This window comes from Silene latifolia, chromosome 8, assembly GCF_048544455.1.
Source record: "Silene latifolia isolate original U9 population chromosome 8, ASM4854445v1, whole genome shotgun sequence".
NCBI classification, from domain to species: domain Eukaryota; kingdom Viridiplantae; phylum Streptophyta; class Magnoliopsida; order Caryophyllales; family Caryophyllaceae; genus Silene; species Silene latifolia.
The window spans coordinates 12,532,648-12,553,629 of NC_133533.1; the positions used below are offsets into that span (position 1 = coordinate 12,532,648).

Here is a 20,982-nt window from a genome sequence, read left to right on the forward strand (position 1 = left end):
AACACAAAACTAATGATTTCAATTAATAAATTATCTCAAATAATTTTAAAGTTTTTTTTGTCAAGAAATTAATAATATAAGTTTATAATTTTTTATATGAACTAAATACTCGTACTTAGTAAAAAAAATTATGCGAAACTAATAATATCAAATTTTTCGGTTTTTCATATATGAATTTTAGATTTATACCAGTTTTGTTTTTTTTTAAATTAAAAGATTATAATTTATACAAAAAATTATAATGATTAAAGATTATATCTTAACTAAAAGATAATAATTTAATAAAAATAGAGTTTTGTTTCCTTATTTAGCCAATTAAATTTTATTCTCTTAGTAGTAAATAAAGGGGAATGCAAGTTGAAAAAATATTATCTTCTTTTAAAATGTCACAGAATTATTTATTGTATGAAATAAATCAGTATGGCCTAGTCAAAGATAGGATATAATGAAGTCCAAAGTCCAATATAGAGCAACTCATTTAGGCGGGAAAACTTGAGAATCTCTTATTCTTTTAGTTTAAGGGGATTTACTAATTAGTCTCTTAATTAAAGGTACTTATTAGCTAAAGGCGACAACTATATTAATTAGACTCTTAATTTGAAAAGAAGAGAGGCGGTATATATGAGAATAAAAAAGAGAAGAGAGATTCAGAATTCATATATGAGGATAAATTTGCAGGTATTCATCGACAATGTTGGGGGAAGAAGATGAAGATCTTAAAGTGTGATTCTGTTAGAAGGGAGGGGATGTATATATTAGTTGAATAGTTGGTAGTATTCCTAGTTAATTCAAAGTATAGAGTATTTTAAGAATGACCTTAATAGTTTAGAATATTTTCATTAAATAACCCTAATGAGAATCGAATTCCTGACTTTACAACCATAAGGTGGACTCTTTAATTAGCATTAAGATCAACTCTTGTTTTTAAAGTATATTTTTAAAGAACTAGTTAAACGTATTAGGTTAACTAGTATAGACCCCATGCTACAGCACGGTAACTTTTAAACGTAATTGCTAGATATGTTTGCATTTAGAGTATTAGTTTCAACTCATTTTCAGTTTCTTGGGGATCATATTGATAAAATTTTACTATTGAAATAAATAAAATAGGAAAGTCAACACTTTTAATCCGAATAAATTAATGAATTTTACTTGAATTACTTTGTCAACTTTATTCAAAAAATAAATATTATATTCACTGAAGGCATAAATTTTGTGAGATTTATATCATCGGATCAAATATGTATTAACTGATGAAGGATGATAATTATGGAGATGATTGCATAATAATTTTAGTGCGTAATTATGGAGATTGTATAATAATACCCTATACTATCATAATATAGTGGGATGCATGTACGTTTAACTACAATTTAGTGGGCTGTTATCCATTCTCATTCCCATTCCCAATGATTTAATATCAAAATAAATAGGCTCATATGAGGATTATGCAATTTAGGCGCGAAAACTACTAAGAGTTTTATTCTCTTAGTAGTAAGGGGAAGGGGGATTGATATGTTGTAAAGATTGTATAATATATTAGGGGTAAATGATTTGATGTTATTTTTTCGAATTTTATCTCTGATGAATTGATATGAGATATTGTATATTGGGGGTAATTTATTGTGATTTGAGATTTTCGAAATAATATTGTTAGTATATTCATAATTTGTGGGGCAAATTATAGTTTGTTTCCATATAGGATTGTATAATTAGAAAAGTCAAAGCATAATTTATTTCCATGTATAAGATTCCAAGAATAGAATTTTAGTAATGATGCCAAATCAATGTAAATCAATTAGTTTAAGTCGAGGGTCCAACTTAGAACGTGTTTTGTGCTGTTTATTACAATTCATAAGGCAGGCCCTTCAAAGTGGGAAAACACTTGAGCGGGAAAATACTAAGAGAATTTTATTCTCTTAGTAGTAGGGGGGATTGATTTCTTAGATAAGTGAATTTTTGGGCCCAAAAAGCCCTCTTAGCCCAAAGCCCGATTTATCCCCCAAGGGTCGGGTTTGAGCTTATTTTATTGGCCCACATACTTGTCCGACCCAGCCCATCCCACAAATAGGCCGTTTTTGTTTTCTTTGTCGGCCCATGCCCAGCCCACAATCACCTTTAGATTGAATTTGAATTTGAGTTTCGGGTCAGATTCAAGCCACCAACCATCCGTTTTCACCCTTTTCCTTCTCTCTCTCTCTCCTCCATTTCTGTGTACTCTTTATAACCTTTGTTTGCATTTGCCAGCAACAATGTCGTAAGAACTAGCATATAAGGAAACCCTAATCTTCATCAGGTAAATTTTGTTTTCCTTCATCCTATTATGTTCAATTTTGATATTTGATTCATGCATTTACTAATTGTTTCTCCAACAATTAATAATTAATTGTTCACAGTAGTTACGATCCTGCTATTTTATTACTCCCTCCGATTCTTAGGAAACCCTAATCTTCAAGTTGAGTGAATTGTCCCCCTCCTCTCTCCTTGGTCTTTGTGCCAAAACCAAAGGCAAACAAATGACCGGAACGGAGGGAGTATAACCGTTGTTTATTATCAGGCGAGTGGTCGTCTTATAACTGAAGCAAGTTTTTAATTTGAATTTGTTATTAGGTAATCACACTTGAGAACCATGGAATTAAGGCCCCAAAAGCGTATATGTTTGTCGAAGAATGGCCGAGACAGGTTCAGTGAATTACCAGATGATGTAATTGTGCGCATTCTTTCATGTCTGCCTACTGTTGATGCTGTTAGAACTGTTCTGCTTCGTCGTTTCGGAAACCTTTGGACTCATACTCTTAACTTTGACTATGATGATTATATGGTTAACTTTTGTAATTGGAAAAGCAATGTCAAACGTATTAAGTAGTTTTGTTGTTTCGTCCGAAATGCGCTGATGCGTCAACAAAATCTCTCGATTCATAGTTTTCATCTTAGTATAGCGTTCAATTATCATGACGAAAGGGACAAGGCCGGTGATGATATAAAAGAATGGTTGAGGTTTGCATTGGATAGACAAGTCAAGGAAATCAGATTATCTGATAACTCCGAATATGAATATCAACTTGGGTGTAGTTCGATCTTGCCTAATATGTTCACTAGTCAATTTCTTGTTACGCTTCATCTCTATTCTTGTGAATTTGAGGGAGAATTTCAAGTCAAGTTGGGATCTTTAAAGAAGTTGTCACTTAAATATGTTACTATGACTGATGAAAACTTCCGAAGGTTTATATCTGGATGCCCTTCCTTACAAGATTTGATTATTAAATATCCATCGCAGATGCTGAAGCTAAGTTTTAGTGCTCCAAAAATTGAGAAATTATATCTTGCTCTTAGCTATGATGGTTCTAGGTTCTCGCTTAATTCCCCAAACCTTAAAAGTTTGCATTTGAAATTTGTTGATTGGCGAATAGACATAATTGATGTTTCATCTGTTCGTGATATCTACATCAAATATCGAATGCGCTTCATGAATGTCGACGATGTACTTTCATTAAATCAAATGTTGGAAAAGTTTGAAGGTATTGAAGTATTTCAACTGTCATGTAATACTTCTAAGGTATGTTCTCTGGAACTACAGAGCATTGTGGTATTTACACTCTGAATTATTTAATCTGCTAATTCTTTGATTAATAAACTATTGAGATTACTAATGTCGATTTCCTTCCATTCAGCAATTCCTTCATATAATACAAAAGTTGGAGCTTCTACAAAGTAGATGGAAGCGTGTAGTTCTGGAATTGGATGACTTCTGTGGAAGCTGCCTCTTAGGCATGTATCATCTGATGAGAAGTTTAAAACACTTGGAAGAACTCATTATACACACCACAAAGGTAAGTGTCTACTTAAATTAATGGTTAGTCTTTTCTGCAATATAAAATTAGGATTTCCTGAGATTTATCTGAACTCGTGCAAGACTGTCATTCTACTCTGAGTTGATCCATTATTTCATTTGCCTGCAATTGTTCAATTATTCATGGTTGGTCTTTTCTCATATATAATATCAGGATTTCAAAGCTACTGCTGATTTGCTAAATATCGACCTTTCTTCCCCGTGTGTGACGCCACAACTTAAAACCATCACTTTGCATGGCTATGGGAAATCTTGGAAGAGTCAGCTTCAACTAATAGAATTCTTGCTCAAAAGTGCGGCTGTCTTGGAAAAGTTGGTAATTGTTCCCATATGTCGATTAAAGGAAACAGATGAGCTTGAATTTGTTAAGCATGTGTCGAAATTTTTCGAAATTTTTCCGAAATTTCAGAACTTTTAGTTAATATTTTCGAAATTTTTCCGACTGTACCTTATGTCATTACCATTTTGACCCTCTTAAAGTGGGTAGTTTGGATTGGATTGGAGGGATTATTAGTGTCATTTAAAAATTACGAGGGCATCGATAGTTTATTAAGCTTGCATCATGATACTAGACCCATTTAAGAGACAGCGTGCTTGGATGTATCTCATCAGATTTTGTGATATTATAGACTTGTTGAGAGGCCTTCATCAAATCAATGTGCAAATGCTTAAGAAGAAGAATGCATCGTCTCCGCTGTTTAATCCACTAAATTGTCTGTGACTTGAAATTTGAGAATCTGATATTATATTATTAGAAGTATTTTATTGAATTTCTTCGAATCTGATATTATATTATTAAAAAGAATTTAGATCTATATTTCTGTTTCCATATCTCCGAAACCGAGTCTAAATCTATATATCTCTTGATATTCTATTTCACTGTATCTCAATTGTCTGTGACTTGAAATTTGAGAGCGATAATGAAATTAAGGCCTCGAAAGCGTGTACGTTCTTCAAAGGACGAAATAATTGTAAACATTCTCTCATGTATGCCAACTAGAGATGCTGTTAGAACTGTTTTACTTCGTTGTTTCAGAAATCTTTGGACGTTGGTTCATTCTCTTAAGTTTTACTTGGATGAATACACTAGCAATTATCCTCGTCGTAAACAGTGGTTCTGTTCTTTCGTCCACAATGTGTTGATACGTCACGGAAAGCTCTCTATTGATAGAATTCATCTTTGTATAGAGCCTGAGCCGACTGCGTCTTATTTAGGAGTATGGCTGAGGTCCGCGTTAGATAGACAAGCAAAGGAAATCAGATTATCTAAGTTCAACAATATTTTTACTGGACGTTTGTTTTTTCTTAATTCTAACTTAACAAGTCAATTTCTTGTTACACTTGATCTTGACTATTGCGGATTCAAGGAAAACTTACGAGTCGAGTTAGGATCTCTAAAGAAGTTGTCACTTAACCATGCTGGTATGAGTGACGGTATTTTGGAAAGGTTTATATCTGAATGCTCTTCCTTACAGGAACCATCCACTGTCACTTAATGTCCCTAATCTTAGAAGTTTGTATTTGGAATTTGATGTTTCGCTACTAAACATAATTGACGTTTCATCTGTTTGTGATTTCTACATCAAATATTCAACCTTCCGTATGAATGACGATGAAGTAGTTGCAATTAATCAAATATTGCTCGAAAAATTACAAGGTACTCAAGTTTTTCGACTGTCACTTGATGCTTCGAAGGTATGTTTTTCTCCTCTCTTTTTTTCGAGCACAATGTTTTCCATTGAATTATTACACCTTTCATTCTTGAAAGCCATTACGGCAAGGATCCCAAAACTTAATTGAACTTAACTGAACTTTATAGGACCGAGCTTGAACTAAAGTGAAATAAAAGTAAAAGTATGTCAAAAAGAACGGGGTATATAAATACGTTAATTTCCAAATACTTAATTAACTGTTATATGGTTTTGATTGGTAAAATCCATTTCCTTCCATTACAGAACTTCCTCCATTCAACACAATTGGAGGAAATCTTGGCTATTGGAAATCTTGGACGAGTCAGCTTCAACTTATAGAATTCTTGCTTAAATCCGCAGCTAACTTAGACAAATTGATAATTATCCCTAGCATGAAGCCATTGAAGGAAGCAGAGGAGCTTGAATTTGTTAACCATATCTCGAGCTTCGAGAGGTCTTCGCCAACTGTGAGGGTAATCTTTTCTTGAAAAGTATAGTCTTGATGGTTTATATCATTAATCATAGTAATCCACATTAGTTCGGAGGATCGATCGGAAGTTTGAATCCCTCTCCCATTGTATTGTACTACCGTTGCTGACATAGAAAATGAAAATGATCTTTTTTGTTCAACTATAAATTCTCAAAGCTTAAAAAGGTTGTGCATCAGATTGCATATTGATTTACAGTAAGAAATCGTCTGCGGTCTCAATACAATATATGTTGTCTCTTGCATCGTCCCAGTATACCGGGCTGCGAGACATGCTTTCTATTATAACTGGCGTGATCGCGATTGTTATACCAGTTCGGATCACCTGTCCCACAAATTTGTCTATTTCCTGTCCCATCCATAAATTTGTGGATGGGACAAGACAAACCCGTTTTCGGTTCTTCCATTGCTAATTCACGGATTATACAACCAGTTGTATATGTTGGACGCTGTAGAATCCAAGCTTTGTGATAATGTATCAATCTGTATGTTAAATAATATGAACTTTATTAGAAAGTACACAAAACTTCAGAGAGACGGTATCTCAATAACGTTATTGAGAGACCTCTCTCTGAAGTTTTTGTGTACTTCAATAGGTCTCATGAGAGACCGTATTGAACTCATCCATTTGCACATTAAAAACATTAACTTTGAATTAACTCAGAAAAAATACATATAAGTTCGAGTTGTTATACCTTGTTAGGGTACAGCTGAATGTATAATCGTATTGTCCATTTGCTAGTTAATTCTGAAATAAATTATCTTATGGAAACGTCCCTATATGTGTATCCTATTTATTACCATAGATCTGATGTGTCAGCCTGTGTTTGAAAGTTCGTTTATTTGCTTTTTTCAGCTAGTCTTGCTTGTGACGGACTAATCCCGTCATAAGCTTGTGACCTCTCACAAAAGGGACACAAAAGGGAGAGGGGACAAGGTGGGACATCCCCCATATGCTTCCCACTCACCTCTCAATGGATATTTTGTGAGAGGAAACAGTATCCGTCACATCGCCCGTCTTCAATGAGATTTTGTGTTATTTTTTAAGCAAAGGTCCCACCATGTCCCCCACGTTCTCTAATCATATTTTATATCAGAGAAAATCCATCTTTTATGTTTTACTCCGTATAGGCAACGACAACCATCATACTGCTGAAATGAACATTTAGTGGTATATGGTTGTTGTAATTTACGCACTAATTAAATTGAATAAAATAGCTATGGAGTATTAATAATCTGAGTATATTATTAACTTAATTATAATATAAAAATTAACAAAATCAATAACTGAAACAATACCACTACCAATTTACCATATAAAAAAAACCCCACAAATACACTATAATCAGACTTTCTTATTCTAAATTTGACAAATACGGAATAACTAATTATTCAACAAATTGCTTATAATAAATCATAAACTCAAACTTCAACTGAAACAAAAAAAAATTACAATTTTAAAAACTTATAAATACAAATATAAGAATTGATCACGGATATTCTAAATATGAATTAACAGAAAAAAAAAATATTCTAAATCTAAAAATAAATTATACAACCCTTGAATTCTTCAAACAAATAACACCAACCCTTACAAAATAAAAGGATTTTGACACAATTGTAGACTTGAATTTGTGGTATAAATATTTTTTGTAAAATAAAAAATAATGGAATGAGAGAGGGCATTGCTTATGATCTCCATCAGTTTATGCCTTTTATCAAATAAAGTTGGTAAAAGGTGAGCGTGAGTGTTTTTAGGATTATTAATATGATGGGTCAAATAGGGTTTGTAATAGATAAGGGTTGTCATATTTTGGCCCAAACTCTGATGGTTTGAGAGCCCATTGTTTAAGTTTGTATTTTATTTTTTTGAAGGAAAGTTCGTATTTTATTCAATTAACGTGTTATTTAATTTATTATTACTCCCCGTCTCCATTATCTGTTTAACTTTACTTTTAACGCAAAGAATAAAGGAAAGGAAGAGGAGAAAATTTGTAATTATAGTTAATGAATGAAAAGTGGACAATAGCCTCATTGGATTATCATATTACACGTAAAAATTATTTCCAGTAATAGAAAGGTAAACAAATTGAATGAGACGCCATAAAATATAATATTTAAACAAATGACTAAGATGCGGGGAATAGAATGTACATTTGTTAACTATGAGCATATAATTATCGTCTTAGATTAGACCTGTCAAATGGGTTGGGCGGGGCAGAATATGGGCCTGGTCAGCATACGGGTCGGGTCGAATACGGGTCGCGTTATACGAGTTTCGGGTCGGGTCAGGGTCAGAATACGGTTTCGCTATAACGATGCTTCTTAGGAACATCGTAATAGTTCATTGTTGTAAAAAATTCACTTATGATTGTACACCGTAATAGTTTATTGCTGTTTTTTTTTTTTCATTCAAATTTGTCTACTTTTGTTGTACCATATTTCAGATACCAATAGGTACAAATTTGGTAATTGGAAACGGAATTATGATAGACATTGAGAACATAAAATATGATTTCAATTAAAGAACAACCTTTAGTAGCACACTTTGCTACAATATGCTAAATAACAAACCCGTGCAATTTGCACGGGTTTAAAACTAGTATATATACTAATAATATACCCTTGGAATAAGAATATATACTAGTTTTGTTTTCCTTATTTTTTCACTATCTTGTCTCTATATTAAATTTCTCTCTACTCTCTATATATTATTGATGGGGCATATTCTGCACCGCTGACCAAGTCAACATATCGAGCAAGGTCAAAGATATCCACAGCAAGTCAACGACTTAGACAGCCTAGCCGATGCAGCCCATCGGCCTGTCAGCCTAGGTCTCGGCATGGCAACCTGCCAGCCGGGACACATACCCGCGTACTCGTATCCAAAGACCCCTCGGCGGTGAGTCAATAGGGCCCGCCGGCCTGCCATAGGTCCCTCGGCCGAGGGGTAGATCAGTCTTTCCACCTGCTAGCCACTTGGCCACTTGGCCACTACGTGACAAAAGGTGAAAGTCTATAAATACTCCTCAACTATCATTGAGGAAAGGATCCACAACTTAACCTAAGAAACACTATTCATCTGGTATTATCTTCCTTATCTCTCTACAATATACATTTAGTCAAGTAACAACAACTTATCCCTTAAGTTTACTGACTTGAGCGTCGGAGTGAGTACGCTTGGCACAAAGCCAAGCCCTCAGTTCGTTCATTATTGCAGGAGAGGCCGAGAGGAACGATAAAGACAAGAAGGATTCAACTCAAGACATTATTCTAAAAGCCACGGGTGGTAACAATACTTGCTCTGGAATTACACCCGGAATAATTGGCGCCGTCTGTGGGGAATCGCTACTAGAAGCTAGTCACATTCATCCCCAAACAAAAAAAAAACAACAAAAACCCACCCAAAAAGCTAAGAAGATGTCGAAACAACAAGACGCAGTCGTGACCGACGAAACCGCATTCTACCAAGATGATACCTTCAACAATTCTGGAGTTGTGCGGCCCTCCACCGGCGAGTAATCCAACCGGAGTTCGGGATGCCAATAATACGGACACGCCGCCCGACAACCAGTCACCATCATGGGACATGTGGTTGACATAGCAAAAACCGAAAATGGTCCTGGACCTAATTAGTAATACGCCTGCTCACACTGTCACGCCGACAAGAGCGGCGGAAACCGTCCAGGAGACCAGGGCCCAAAATGTGACTCCGAGAAATTTGAACGGAGCACTAGGAGAAGCTGACCCAGTCAAGTCGCCGGGGGAGCCCAAAGTGGGCGTGGTAGACCTAAGTCCTTCCCGCGCTCATGGGAGGACAGCGTCCCCGCAGCACGAACGAGGCTTACCCCAAAGGAGCCAGAGGAGTCCGACTCAGCAGAGTTGGAGAAGAAGTCCGAGTCGAAGAAGGAGTCCTTCCCGCTACGAGGAGAGGAGCCGGATTAGGATTGCGAGGAGCCGATCGCCGCGTGTCGTTCGACACGTGGTCAGACAGCCCCTCAACGCCTACGTCCTAGAGGTCCAGGTGCCAACCAAGCTCAAGTTGCCACCCCTATCATACAAAGGAGATAGTGATCCAGCCGACCACGCTGAGGCTTTCGAGTCTTACATGTCGGTATGGGAGCAGCCCGATGAGGTCTGGTGCCGAGTTTTCCCAACAACTTTGCATGGGATGGCTCAAAGTTGGTACAAAGGGCTTCCCGACGGCTCGGTATACTATTACGCCGACCTAAGAGACGCCTTTCTAGCCCAGTACTCTTGCAACAAGAGAAGGGCCGTGGAGACATCGGACCTCCTAACTATCAAACAGGAGGGGGGCGAGTCTCTATGAAGCTATGTGAAGAGGTTCGATGGAAAGGTCCAGCAGATTCGAGAAATTAATCCCGAACCGCGGCGGCCTTCGCGGATGAAGGGCCTCCCAAGGGGAGACTTAAAAAATGAGCTCATCAAGTGCGGAGGCCTGAGCTTGGATGCCGCCAGGAGGATGGCCGACCAGGCCATCAAGGTAGAAGACTATCACAAGACCTGGGTAGGCCCCAGAGAGGCCGAGCACTCCGAAAAGAAGAGCCACCGGGAGGACAACCCGGATGAAAGACGCCGTGACAAAGAACGGGTCACGGTCCGATGACGACGCCGTGAGAATAATAGGTCACGGTCCGACAAACCCGCCAGAAATGAACTCGGCGGATGCCGGGGAACTCGGGAACGTACTACAAAAACGGTGCGATGATCACACCCCCTAGTTGTATCGGCCGCCGAGGTCTTCGCGTTGAGCAAGAACGAGGGCCGAAGTGGGAAAGACCCCTAGGCCAAGGAGTGACGGTGACACGAGCCAGTACTGTGAGTACCACGGCCACACCGGACACCTAACCAACGATCACGGCATCGAAGAATGCCATTGAAGAACTGATCCGGAAGGGGAGCCTCGGCAAATATGTTGCCGGAGGCCAAAAACCGGATGCCGGCGGGTTAAATAGCAAGTCCGTCTTTGAACGGATAGGAGTAATCCATGTTGTCATCAGGGGCAACGGGAACGATGGGTCCGCTCATGGGCACAAACGGCACCTGGATGAACCATATCAGGCCATCAACTTTGTGCCCAACACAGCCACCCCCGCTCCCAACATCCCCGATATGACCATCGGGCAGGAGGACTATGAGGGAGTCATCGCTCTTCACAAACCCACTTACATCCACCTGGACATAGCCAACCACTTGGTGAAGAAGTGCCCGATTGACACGGCGCCTACACGAACGTTATGTACGAGAGAATGCTTTCTCGGCCTCGGTCCGAGGGTTGAAGATTTGAGCCCCGCACCAACCCGTTGTACGGCTTTTAAGGGGCCGGTCCGGTACCCACAGGGTCGGTCAGTTGCCGGTGAGGTTCGGCGGGGGAGGTGCGACAAGAATGTTATGTCCGACCGTAGTCATCGACGGCACGTCCGCCTACAACGTTCTCATAGGTCGGGTCACTTTGAGCGAAATCGACGCCGTGATATCCATCCGGCCCCGACATTGATATACATCTCGGACCGGGGGGAAGCACATAAACTCGTCTCGAAGAACGAGAAGGACCACGGCGTATGGGAGATACACACTAACGGCCCTTCCACGACGGATAGCTCGAAAGCCAAAGATCGTTATTTTTAGCCCGAACGGAGACGTGTTTGAGCACGCCTTGAAGCTTACCTCCTTGGCCTCAAACAACGAATCCGAGTACGAGGCGTGATAACCGGAGTCAAGCTAGCCGAGCCGCGGGGCGGAGCATGTCGTGGTGAAAACAGATTCGCTCTTATTGACCAACCAGATCAAAGGAGAGTACAAGGCTCGGGACCATAGGACGACAAGGTATCTAGAGAGGGTGAGAGCCGGCGCTTCAAAATTAAAATCCTTCCGATACAAAGACACTCCCAGGTCCGAGAAAGACCGAACCATCAGCATGGTTGAAGGAGCAGAGACAGAGGAGGTGGAGATTGATCCAGGCCGCACCGTAACCGTCGGTGTCAACCTGGAACCAAAATTCAGGGCCGAACTCCTGGACCTGCTAAGGAAAAATAAGGACGTCTTCGCCTACTCAGCGGCCGAGATGCCGGGCGTGAGCCGGGAGGTAATTACTCACAAGCTAAACGTACTTCCCACCGCTCGCCCCGTCAAGCAAAGGATGAGGAACTCCTCAGTCGAGAAAGATGAGGCCATCAAAGCCGAGGTAGATAAACTACTTACGGCGGGTTTTATTATGCCTTGCACTTATCCTGAGTGGCTAGCCAATGTTGTGATGGTAAGGAAATCATCGGGAGCATGGAGAATGTGTGTAGATTTTACCAATCTTAATAAAGCATGCCCCAAAGATTGTTATCCTTTGCCTCGAATAGATAGCTTAATCAACGCCACAGCAGGCTACACCATGCTGAGCCTGCTAGACGCCTTCTCGGGGTATCACCAGGTATTCATGGCTGAGGAGGACATGCCTAAATGCGCATTCATCACCGCTAACGGCACATACATGTACAAAATGATGCCATTTCGTTTGAAAAACGCCGGCGCAACATATACAAGGCTGGTGGACAAAGTGTTCCAAAATAAAAAAGGGCGAAACATTGAGGCCTACGTCGACGATGCTATTGTGAAAAGCAAGTCCGACAGCGAGCACCTGGCCGATTTACACGAAACATTTTGTTCACTAAGAAAATACAAGATGAAGCTCAACCCAATGAAATGCAACTTCGGTGTCCGGGCAGGTAAATTCCTCGGCGTACTTGTCAGTGCCAGAGGCATCGATGCAAATCCAGAAAAAATCCAAGCAATCCTAGACCTGCCGGAACCAAGGAATCGAAAAGAGGTTATGATGTTGACCGGGAGAATGGCGGCTCTCGCCCGCTTCATCTCTCGGTCAGCCGACAAGAGCACCCCATTCTTCAAAGTATTGAAAGGGAATAAAGACTTCAGCTGGGGGGAGGAACAGAGCACGGCTTTCAAGCAACTGAAAGCTCATCTTCGGACTCTCCCAACTCGTCCGGCCGACATCTTGGGAGACGCTATACCTATACATAGCAGTTACCTCGGCCACGGTCAGCGCCGTGATCATCAGGGAAGAAGACAAACAGCAACACCCAATCTACTTTGTCAGCCATACGCTGTTGCCCGCCGAGAGAAATTACCCACTAATTGAAAAAGCAGCCTTCGCCGTCGTCGTTGCCACAAGGAAGTTAAAACCCTACTTCGACGCACACCCCGTGACGGTCCTAACCGATCAGCCATTAGAGAAAGCTTTGGAGAAATTCGAACAATCCGGCAGGCTCATCAAATGGGCAGTGGAACTCTCTGGTTTCGGCATTCAGTACAAACCAAGGCCTTCGATAAAGGGGCAAGCACTTGTAGATTTCCTGGCCGAATGCACATATCAAGAAGAGCCAAACCCAGGCATATGGGAGGTTTACACCGACGGCTCCTCCACGACGAACAGCTCAGGAGCTGTCATCCTTATCATCAGCCCAAACGGGGACGAGTTTGAGTACGCCTTGAAATTCACCTTCTCGGCCTCGAACAACGAATCCGAATACGAGGCGGTGATAACCGGAGTCGAGTTAGCTAGGGCTGCCGGAGCAGAACACATCGTGTTGAAGACAGACTCACTGTTGGTTACTAACCAAATCAGAGGGGAGTTTGAGGCGCGGGACGACGGAATGGTAAGGTACCTAGAGAGGGTAAAAGCCGACATAGCAAAATTGAAATCTTTCCAAATCCAATGCGTTCCCAGATCCGAGAACAACCGGGCCGACGCTCTCTCCAAACTTGCAAGCTCAACCATCAAGAATGTCAGCCGAACCGTGCTGGTAGATATCAGGAATGCGAAGAGCATCACTGAGACCGTCGGCATGGTGGGCAACATAGAGACCGAGACAACGTGGATGACTCCGATAATGAAATACAAACTTACAGGTGAATTGCCGGAGGACCGCAATCCCTCGGCCAAAATAAAAAGGATCGCCGCCAGGTACTTGGTGTTCGAAGGGGAACTATACAGAAGATCCGTAATAAGACCACTCTTGAAGTGTGTCGGTCCAGCCGACGCAGAGCTGATACTGACAGAGATTCATGAAGGCATCTGTGGACACCACATGGGGGCAAGAACACTAGCCCACAAAGCTCTCCGAGCTGGCTACTTCTGCCCACCATGCTTCAAGATTCCGAAACAAAGACCAAGAAGTGCACGAATCGCGCCGATGCATGCCCCGGTGATACACGCTCCCTCCAGAGACTTACAACCGGTGCTTAGTCCCCTTCCTTTCGCACAGTGGGGGATGGACATGCTAGGGCCGTTCCCAACGGCCTCCGGAGGAAGGAAGTTCTTGATCGTCGCCGTTGATTACTTCACCAAATGGGTTGAAGCTGTAGCAGATGCTGCGAAGACCACAAATGCCGTCGAAAGGTAATCTGGGAAAATGTTATAACTCGCTTCGGATTACCCCAAGTTATGGTATTTGACCACGGCCGAGAGTTTTGGAGCGACCTGATAATGAACTGGTTAGAAGAGCTTGGCATCAAGTATGCGTACTCCTCCGTCTCCCCACCCACGAGCAACGGGCGGAGGAGGCGGCAACAAAACAATCCTCAACGGTTTGAAGAAGACAGTTGAAGACCTTAAGGGAAGGTGGGCCGATGAACTACCCGGTGTCCCGTGGTCCCTTCGGACCACGGAGAAAGAAGCAACAGGTACACCCCTTCCACTTAGTCTACGGTTCCCGGCGATCCTACCAATTGAAGCGACGGTGCCAACATTCGAACGGCTACCTTTAACCCGATTGAAAACGAGGAAGGCCTGAGAGCTTCCTTAGACCTGGTCGAAGAAAGCCGAGATACAGCACGCCTCAACTTGGCAGTATATCAAAACCGGATGAAAAGAGCCTACAACCGAAGAGTCCACAAAAGGGACCTAAAAGTGGGAGACCTAGTCCTAAGGAAGTCGGCTGCCACCAACAAAGGAAATATTCATGGTAAACTGACGGCCAACTGGAAGGGTCCCTACAAGGTGGTTGAAGAGATGAGGCCGGGCACATACCGGCTGACAGACATGGGAGGTGTGCCTTTGATGAGCCATTGGAACACCGATAACTTAAGGAAATACTTTGTATAGCGGCGGAGGTGTCCAACCCCTTGTGAACACCCCAACGCACGATCATAACAAGCAAATGAATCACCCAAGTTTTCCATCAGAGTGTTCGTCCCCTCCACAAAATTGCCACCAGGCGGGCACTCAAAGAGAAGAATTGCTATCGAACCATAACCCCGATTACCTCGGCCTTAGCCGAGAGCGACGGGGACACAATGACCGATACGCTAGAAGAATTGCTATCGAGCCATAACCCCGATTACCTCGGCCTTAGCCGAGAGCGACGGGGACACAATGACCGATACGCTAGAAGAATTGCTATCGAGCCATAACCCCGATTACCTCGGCCTTAGCCGAGAGCGACGGGGACACAATGACCGATACGCTAGAAGAATTGCTATCGAGCCATAACCCCGATTACCTCGGCCTTAGCCGAGAGCGACGGGGACACAATGACCGATACGCTAGAAGAATTGCTATCGAGCCATAACCCCGATTACCTCGGCCTTAGCCGAGAGCGACGGGGACACAATGACCGATACGCTAGAAGAAATGCTAAAGACGTTACGCAGTTGAAATATGCATTCTAACTGACTCGGCCATGCCGACGGTAAAAACGAAGGCACTCAATTAATAACGCAAGAAGATAAGTAAAGGTTTGTGATCAAAGTCCCGGCCAAGCCGAGGACCAAAAAGATAAAACTCTATTGGAAATGATTGCAAGGAGAGTACAGACGACGGCCGTCCCCTTAGGGATAGCCTAAACTCTACCTACCAAAGCTTTACAAAAAGCTAGGAAACAAAAAAACAAAAGGTTACAGACTTGGGATTTGAAGCGCCAAAAGATGGCAGGGAGAGAAGGCTCAATAATTGGCCCCCGAACAGCTAAAGCTATCCGAGACGCCGGGTGAGTCTGGTGACGACCGCCCGTCTCCCTATGCCTCGTCTTTGCCCTCCATCGCCAGCAGCATCCTCGGTGGCCGGCTCAGAAGAGGGCTCGACATTTTCAAGTGCCTTTAGCCTGTCACCCTCCTTCACCTTTGCATCATAGGCCGCCTTGGCCTCAGCAATCTGAGCCGCCTTCGCCGCCTCCGACTTCTCCGCAGCCGCTGCCTCCGCAGCATCAGCCATCTCGTCCAAAAGCTGGTCAAATTTATCCCACGGGAAAGAGCCCTCGGGGACGAGCCTTCTTATTGCCTCCCTGGTCGCCTCCTCCTTTTGATCAAGGGCAGCCTGCGCGTCCCTGAGCGCCTCCGCCTGGTTGTGGAACAGATCCTTCCACTTTTCCCCCTTGGCAACCACGGCGTCGTAACCATCCTTGTACCTGTCCCGCTCCTCCATCATCTTGGCAGTGGCGGCATCAGCTTCCTCAACCTTGGCCCTCTCGGCCGCTAGCAACTTCTCAGTTTCTTCCACGCGCTTCTTGGCAGCGAAGAGATCCAGCTTAGCCTTCCCGGCTTCCCCCCTTGCGGCAGAGAGGTCAAGTTTAAGCTTTGCGATCAGTGGCGCAGCTTGGGCCATGGTTTTCTCCTGCTCCGTGATGTAGGAGACGGCTTGTTGGGTCCACTTCGCCAGCCTCTTATACAACTTCACACCCTCTGCCACAAGCTCGGAGGCAGGAATTTGCTGGGCTGAGGAGTCAACGATGACATTTCTGTCACCCGCCTTCTCAATAGCCTTCTCAGGCTGCTTCCCTATTTGCCGTTCAAAGAGAGCGGCGGTGCCGAAGGAGGATCTACAAAAATTTACACAGCATCCATGTCACCATGCATTGACACATCGTAAAGCCGGTCATCCGGGATGTCCAACGAACCAACTAAATCTGAACCACAAGTTAGATCCGTACCAGTCTGGACCCTCTTCGTTCGAGGGCCGGCTGAGTCAGTCTTCTCCCCGGCAACGATGGAAGCAGACGGGGGCTCTTTTCTCTTCTTCGGAGGAGAAAGGACCTTAGCAACGGTCACCGCCCCATCAGCGATTTCGATGACCTCCACAGACTCCTGAACCACTGGGGTAGAAGAGGGAGCTGGCACAGACGCCGCCGCCGACCTGGACGCCGCTTTCTTTGTTCTCTTCGGCACGCCTCCGAGAACCCGTGCTTGGGCCGCCGTCAGATCCAATGACTTCAGCTGCTTCTCCATGAGGTCGTTAGGAGCCGGTCTACGATCACTTTTTTCAGCCGTAGGATGCTGCTCAATGACCTTCCCGTCCTTATCAAGGCCTATCCTCTTCAAGGTACTCTCGGACAGATCCTGGCCAAACCGGTCTGCAAGAAATCAAACAAAGGTTACATAAAAGAAGTAAAACAAAGCTCTGAAACAAGAGCATAACAGGCAAAGATGGGCCTCACACCGACCCCACTCACCCTGGATGAGGGCCGGTATGAGGCCAACGTGGCAGAGCAGCTCATCCTGAAGAATGATCTGAGTCGGGGGCAGCCATCCTTTCTCAGCATCAAACAGCTGCATCGTCCGCTTCTCGTCCTCAGTAAGAGGGACCATCGAAGCGTCCATTTTAACTTTACCCCGGGAGGTACACTCCTCATACTCTTCCCGGTTCTCACACCGCAAGTAAACAGGGCTCTGGAAAGACCGGGGCAGGGGGTAGTCCTCCGGCACTTGAACATACACCTATCGCCGTTGCCAGTCTTTGCAAGAAGTAAGCTTGGACACGGAGACGGCCGGCTCCGCCGCACGCTATACCAACCCACTTTACCAGCGATTGACGGCCGTAGATGATGAAGGCGGCGGAATAAGTTGACTGTCGGGATCTCCCCCCTAAAAAGACAGAGCCACACAAAGCCAACTATCGTCCTCATGGCCAGCGGATGAAGTTGGGCCACAGCGACGTTCATAGCTTTGATGATGGCCATGACGTATTTATTCAGAGGAAACCGCAGCCCATACTCCAGGTGCCTGATGTACACGCCGGTGTGATCCGGTGGAGGGCAATAGACCGCCTGACCCTTCTTAGGGATAACGATCTTGTACCCCTCACCGAAGGAGAAATGGCCTCCGAAAAGTGTCTCGCCGGAACAACTGGCGAACTTATGGGACCAAGCACGGTCAAGACCAGTCGTGCAGGGCTCGCCGTGACCCGGGATAGACAGCCTCCTACCATCAGAAGGAGTCCCCTCATCCTCATCAGCATCGTCATCCTCATCCTCCCGTTCCTCCAAAATTGGTGGATCGACTACGGGAGAAGGAGACCTAGGGCCCTCAAACCTTATCGGGATGGCGTCTAGTATCCCCTCCCCATCAAGACGCGACGGGGAACCCTCCGGCGCAGAAGTGCTAGTTCCGGCGTCAGCAGAAGACATAAAAGCACAAATTGTTTAACAAAATAAAAAGTGAAGAAATTTGTTTGTTTACCTTGGAGAAAAAACACTCGCCGGAGTAACAACTCTGAAAATTAGAAGACAGAGAAGCCCTTGAAAGTTTAGAGAGAAGAAAAATTTTGGAGAATGAAATTGGTGGCCAATTTCCTTGAATAACTGCCCTATTTATAGGGAAAAGCCCATGAAGAAGGACCAATCAGAGAACAGCCCATGAAGCGTCATCCAATCAGCGAACAGACACGTGTCGGACATGCAACCACGGGATGTCAATCGTTGCAACAGTTAGACGTCAATCAATGCAACAGTGACCAAGCGTCTCCAACACGCCCATTCATATCTCTCCGCCTATCCATCTTCCTCAACAAATTCCCAAGCATCTGTTCTCCGCCGGCCACATGATCAACCAAGCTAAGTAGCGCCGGCCGGGGGCAATCAAAAACAACCGGCACTCTCAACCCTGGTCTCGGCCAGCGTCACTTTCTTTTCCACATCGGATGCCCTTTACGCATCCATGCGGAGGGGGGATATGGTACGGTCTAAGAAAGACCAGGCCGAGGTAAAAGAAGCCGCCGCAGAAGAAGCCGATGCAGAACATTTTTTACAAATTACTTGCGCAGAATATACGCTCAAACGTACATCGGAGCCCATACCACGACATAGACTACGCTGGGGGCAAATTGATGGGGCATATTCTGCACCGCTGACCAAGTCAACATATCGAGCAAGGTCAAAGATATCCACAACAAGTCAACGACTTAGACAGCCTAGCCGATGCAGCCCATCGGCCTGTCAGCCTAGGTCTCGGCATGGCAACCTGCCAGCCGGGACACATACCCGCGTACTCGTATCCAAAGACCCCTCGGCGGTGAGTCAACAGGGCCCGCCGGCCTGCCATAGGTCCCTCGGCCGAGGGGTAGATCAGTCTTTCCACCTGCTAGCCACTTGGCCACTTGGCCACTACGTGACAAAAGGTGAAAGTCTATAAATACTCCTCAACTATCATTGAGGAAAGGATCCACAACTTAACCTAAGAAACACTATTCATCTGGTATTATCTTCCTTATCTCTCTACAATATACATTTAGTCAAGTAACAACAACTTATCCCTTAAGTTTACTGACTTGAGCGTCGGAGTGAGTACGCTTGGCACAAAGCCAAGCCCTCAGTTCGTTCATTATTGCAGGAGAGGCCGAGAGGAACGATAAAGACAAGAAGGATTCAACTCAAGACATTATTCTAAAAGCCACGGGTGGTAACAATACTTGCTTTGGAATTACACCCGGAACAATTATATTTATATGTTTTCTTTATTTCACAATACTAGATTTAATGCCCGTGCGATGCACGGGCCACTTGTAATATTTGGTTTTATAAACATTTAAGGGTTATTCTACATGGTAACCCTGTGTTTTTTCAAATTCTACATGGTAACCCTACTTTTCAGAGAACACACATGGCAACCCTCAACTCTGTTAATACGCATTGCCGTGAGCCTTAACTTTTTTTCCGTCAATTTTGTCCGTTAAGTATGTGACGTGGCAAATTGAATTTTGAGACTTTCTACAAAGTAACCCTCTGTTTTTTTAAATCCTACAAAATAACCCTATTCATTTTTTTTACAAGATAAACACTCTTAAAAATACTCCCTTAGTTCATAAATTTATCATTCTTAGTACATTTTTCACTCGATTACTCCAAAAAACATCAACTCTTAATATCATCATCTCTTTAAGGTATCATTACCATAAATTTTCAAAAACCGGGTTCAATAATTAATAAAGAAATCCACTATTAAGTCAATGTTTAAAAATGAGTCTCCACTCCTTAATTTTACCCAACTTTATTGTGTCAATTTATTGTGTAAATTTGTCGAATAATTGAAGTAAGTTATTATTGTGTTTACAACATTTTAAATTTTGTCGTATTTGATGAGGTCTTGAAAACAAAAGTTTATTAATTAGATAAATCCTATGAATCAAATTTGGGATTGATTATTATAATGTTCGAAATAGAGTACTTCTACTTGGTATTTAGACTATCTTAATTTTTGATATTGAACAAAGTTCTTATTGGATTTTTCTTTAAAAACTCGGTTAATTAAAGGGTAATGAGGGTGGATATGACAATTTGGGAGTAATCGAGTAAAATTGTGAAAAAAATGATTAGGGGATTATATTTTTATGCACATGTGATCGGTAGAAAAAGTAGGGTTAACTTGTAGAATTTTTAAAAATATAGGGTTACCTTATAGAAAATCTCAAAATTCAATTGGCCACGTCATATACTTAACGGATAAAACTGACGGAAAAAAAGTTAAGGGTCACGGCAATGCGTATTAACAGAGTTAATAGTTACCATGTGTGTTCTCTGAAAAGTAAGATTATCATGTAGAATTTGAAAAAATATAGGGTTATCACGTAGAAAAACCCAACATTTAATAAACCTCATCATGCTATAGGAAACCACCATATCAAATCCTACTCATGAAAAGGTTCAATTCAAATGCTA

The 20,982-nt window shown here is 42.9% G+C and overlaps 2 protein-coding genes across 2 annotated transcripts; both read left to right on the forward strand.

Annotated features, from left to right (window-relative positions):
* Positions 1-2,174: 2,174 nt before the first annotated feature.
* LOC141596417 (putative F-box/LRR-repeat protein At5g02930) lies at positions 2,175-4,503 on the forward strand. Its single transcript, XM_074416563.1, has 4 exons — positions 2,175-2,296; positions 2,611-3,556; positions 3,672-3,830; positions 4,005-4,503. Exons 2-4 carry the CDS (start codon positions 2,894-2,896, stop codon positions 4,266-4,268), a joined length of 1,086 nt encoding a protein of 361 aa, XP_074272664.1. The 5' UTR covers positions 2,175-2,296; positions 2,611-2,893; the 3' UTR covers positions 4,269-4,503.
* Positions 4,504-4,770: 267 nt separating this feature from the next.
* Positions 4,771-6,029, forward strand: LOC141594709 (putative FBD-associated F-box protein At5g56560). Its single transcript, XM_074414707.1, has 3 exons — positions 4,771-5,143; positions 5,298-5,507; positions 5,806-6,029. Exons 1-3 carry the CDS (start codon positions 4,771-4,773, stop codon positions 6,027-6,029), a joined length of 807 nt encoding a protein of 268 aa, XP_074270808.1.
* Positions 6,030-20,982: the final 14,953 nt, after the last annotated feature.

Bases quoted from the DNA above. Each gene is read 5' to 3' on its own strand.
- LOC141596417 (XM_074416563.1), top strand. From the start codon at position 2,894: ATGCGTCAACAAAATCTCTCGATTCATAGTTTTCATCTTAGTATAGCG. The intron at 3,557-3,671 runs GTATGTTCTCTG...CCTTCCATTCAG, and splicing joins TGTCATGTAATACTTCTAAG to CAATTCCTTCATATAATACA. The intron at 3,831-4,004 runs GTAAGTGTCTAC...ATATAATATCAG, and splicing joins TCATTATACACACCACAAAG to GATTTCAAAGCTACTGCTGA.
- LOC141594709 (XM_074414707.1), top strand. From the start codon at position 4,771: ATGAAATTAAGGCCTCGAAAGCGTGTACGTTCTTCAAAGGACGAAATA. The intron at 5,144-5,297 runs GTTTGTTTTTTC...TATTTTGGAAAG, and splicing joins CAACAATATTTTTACTGGAC to GTTTATATCTGAATGCTCTT. The intron at 5,508-5,805 runs GTACTCAAGTTT...CTTCCATTACAG, and splicing joins ATTGCTCGAAAAATTACAAG to AACTTCCTCCATTCAACACA.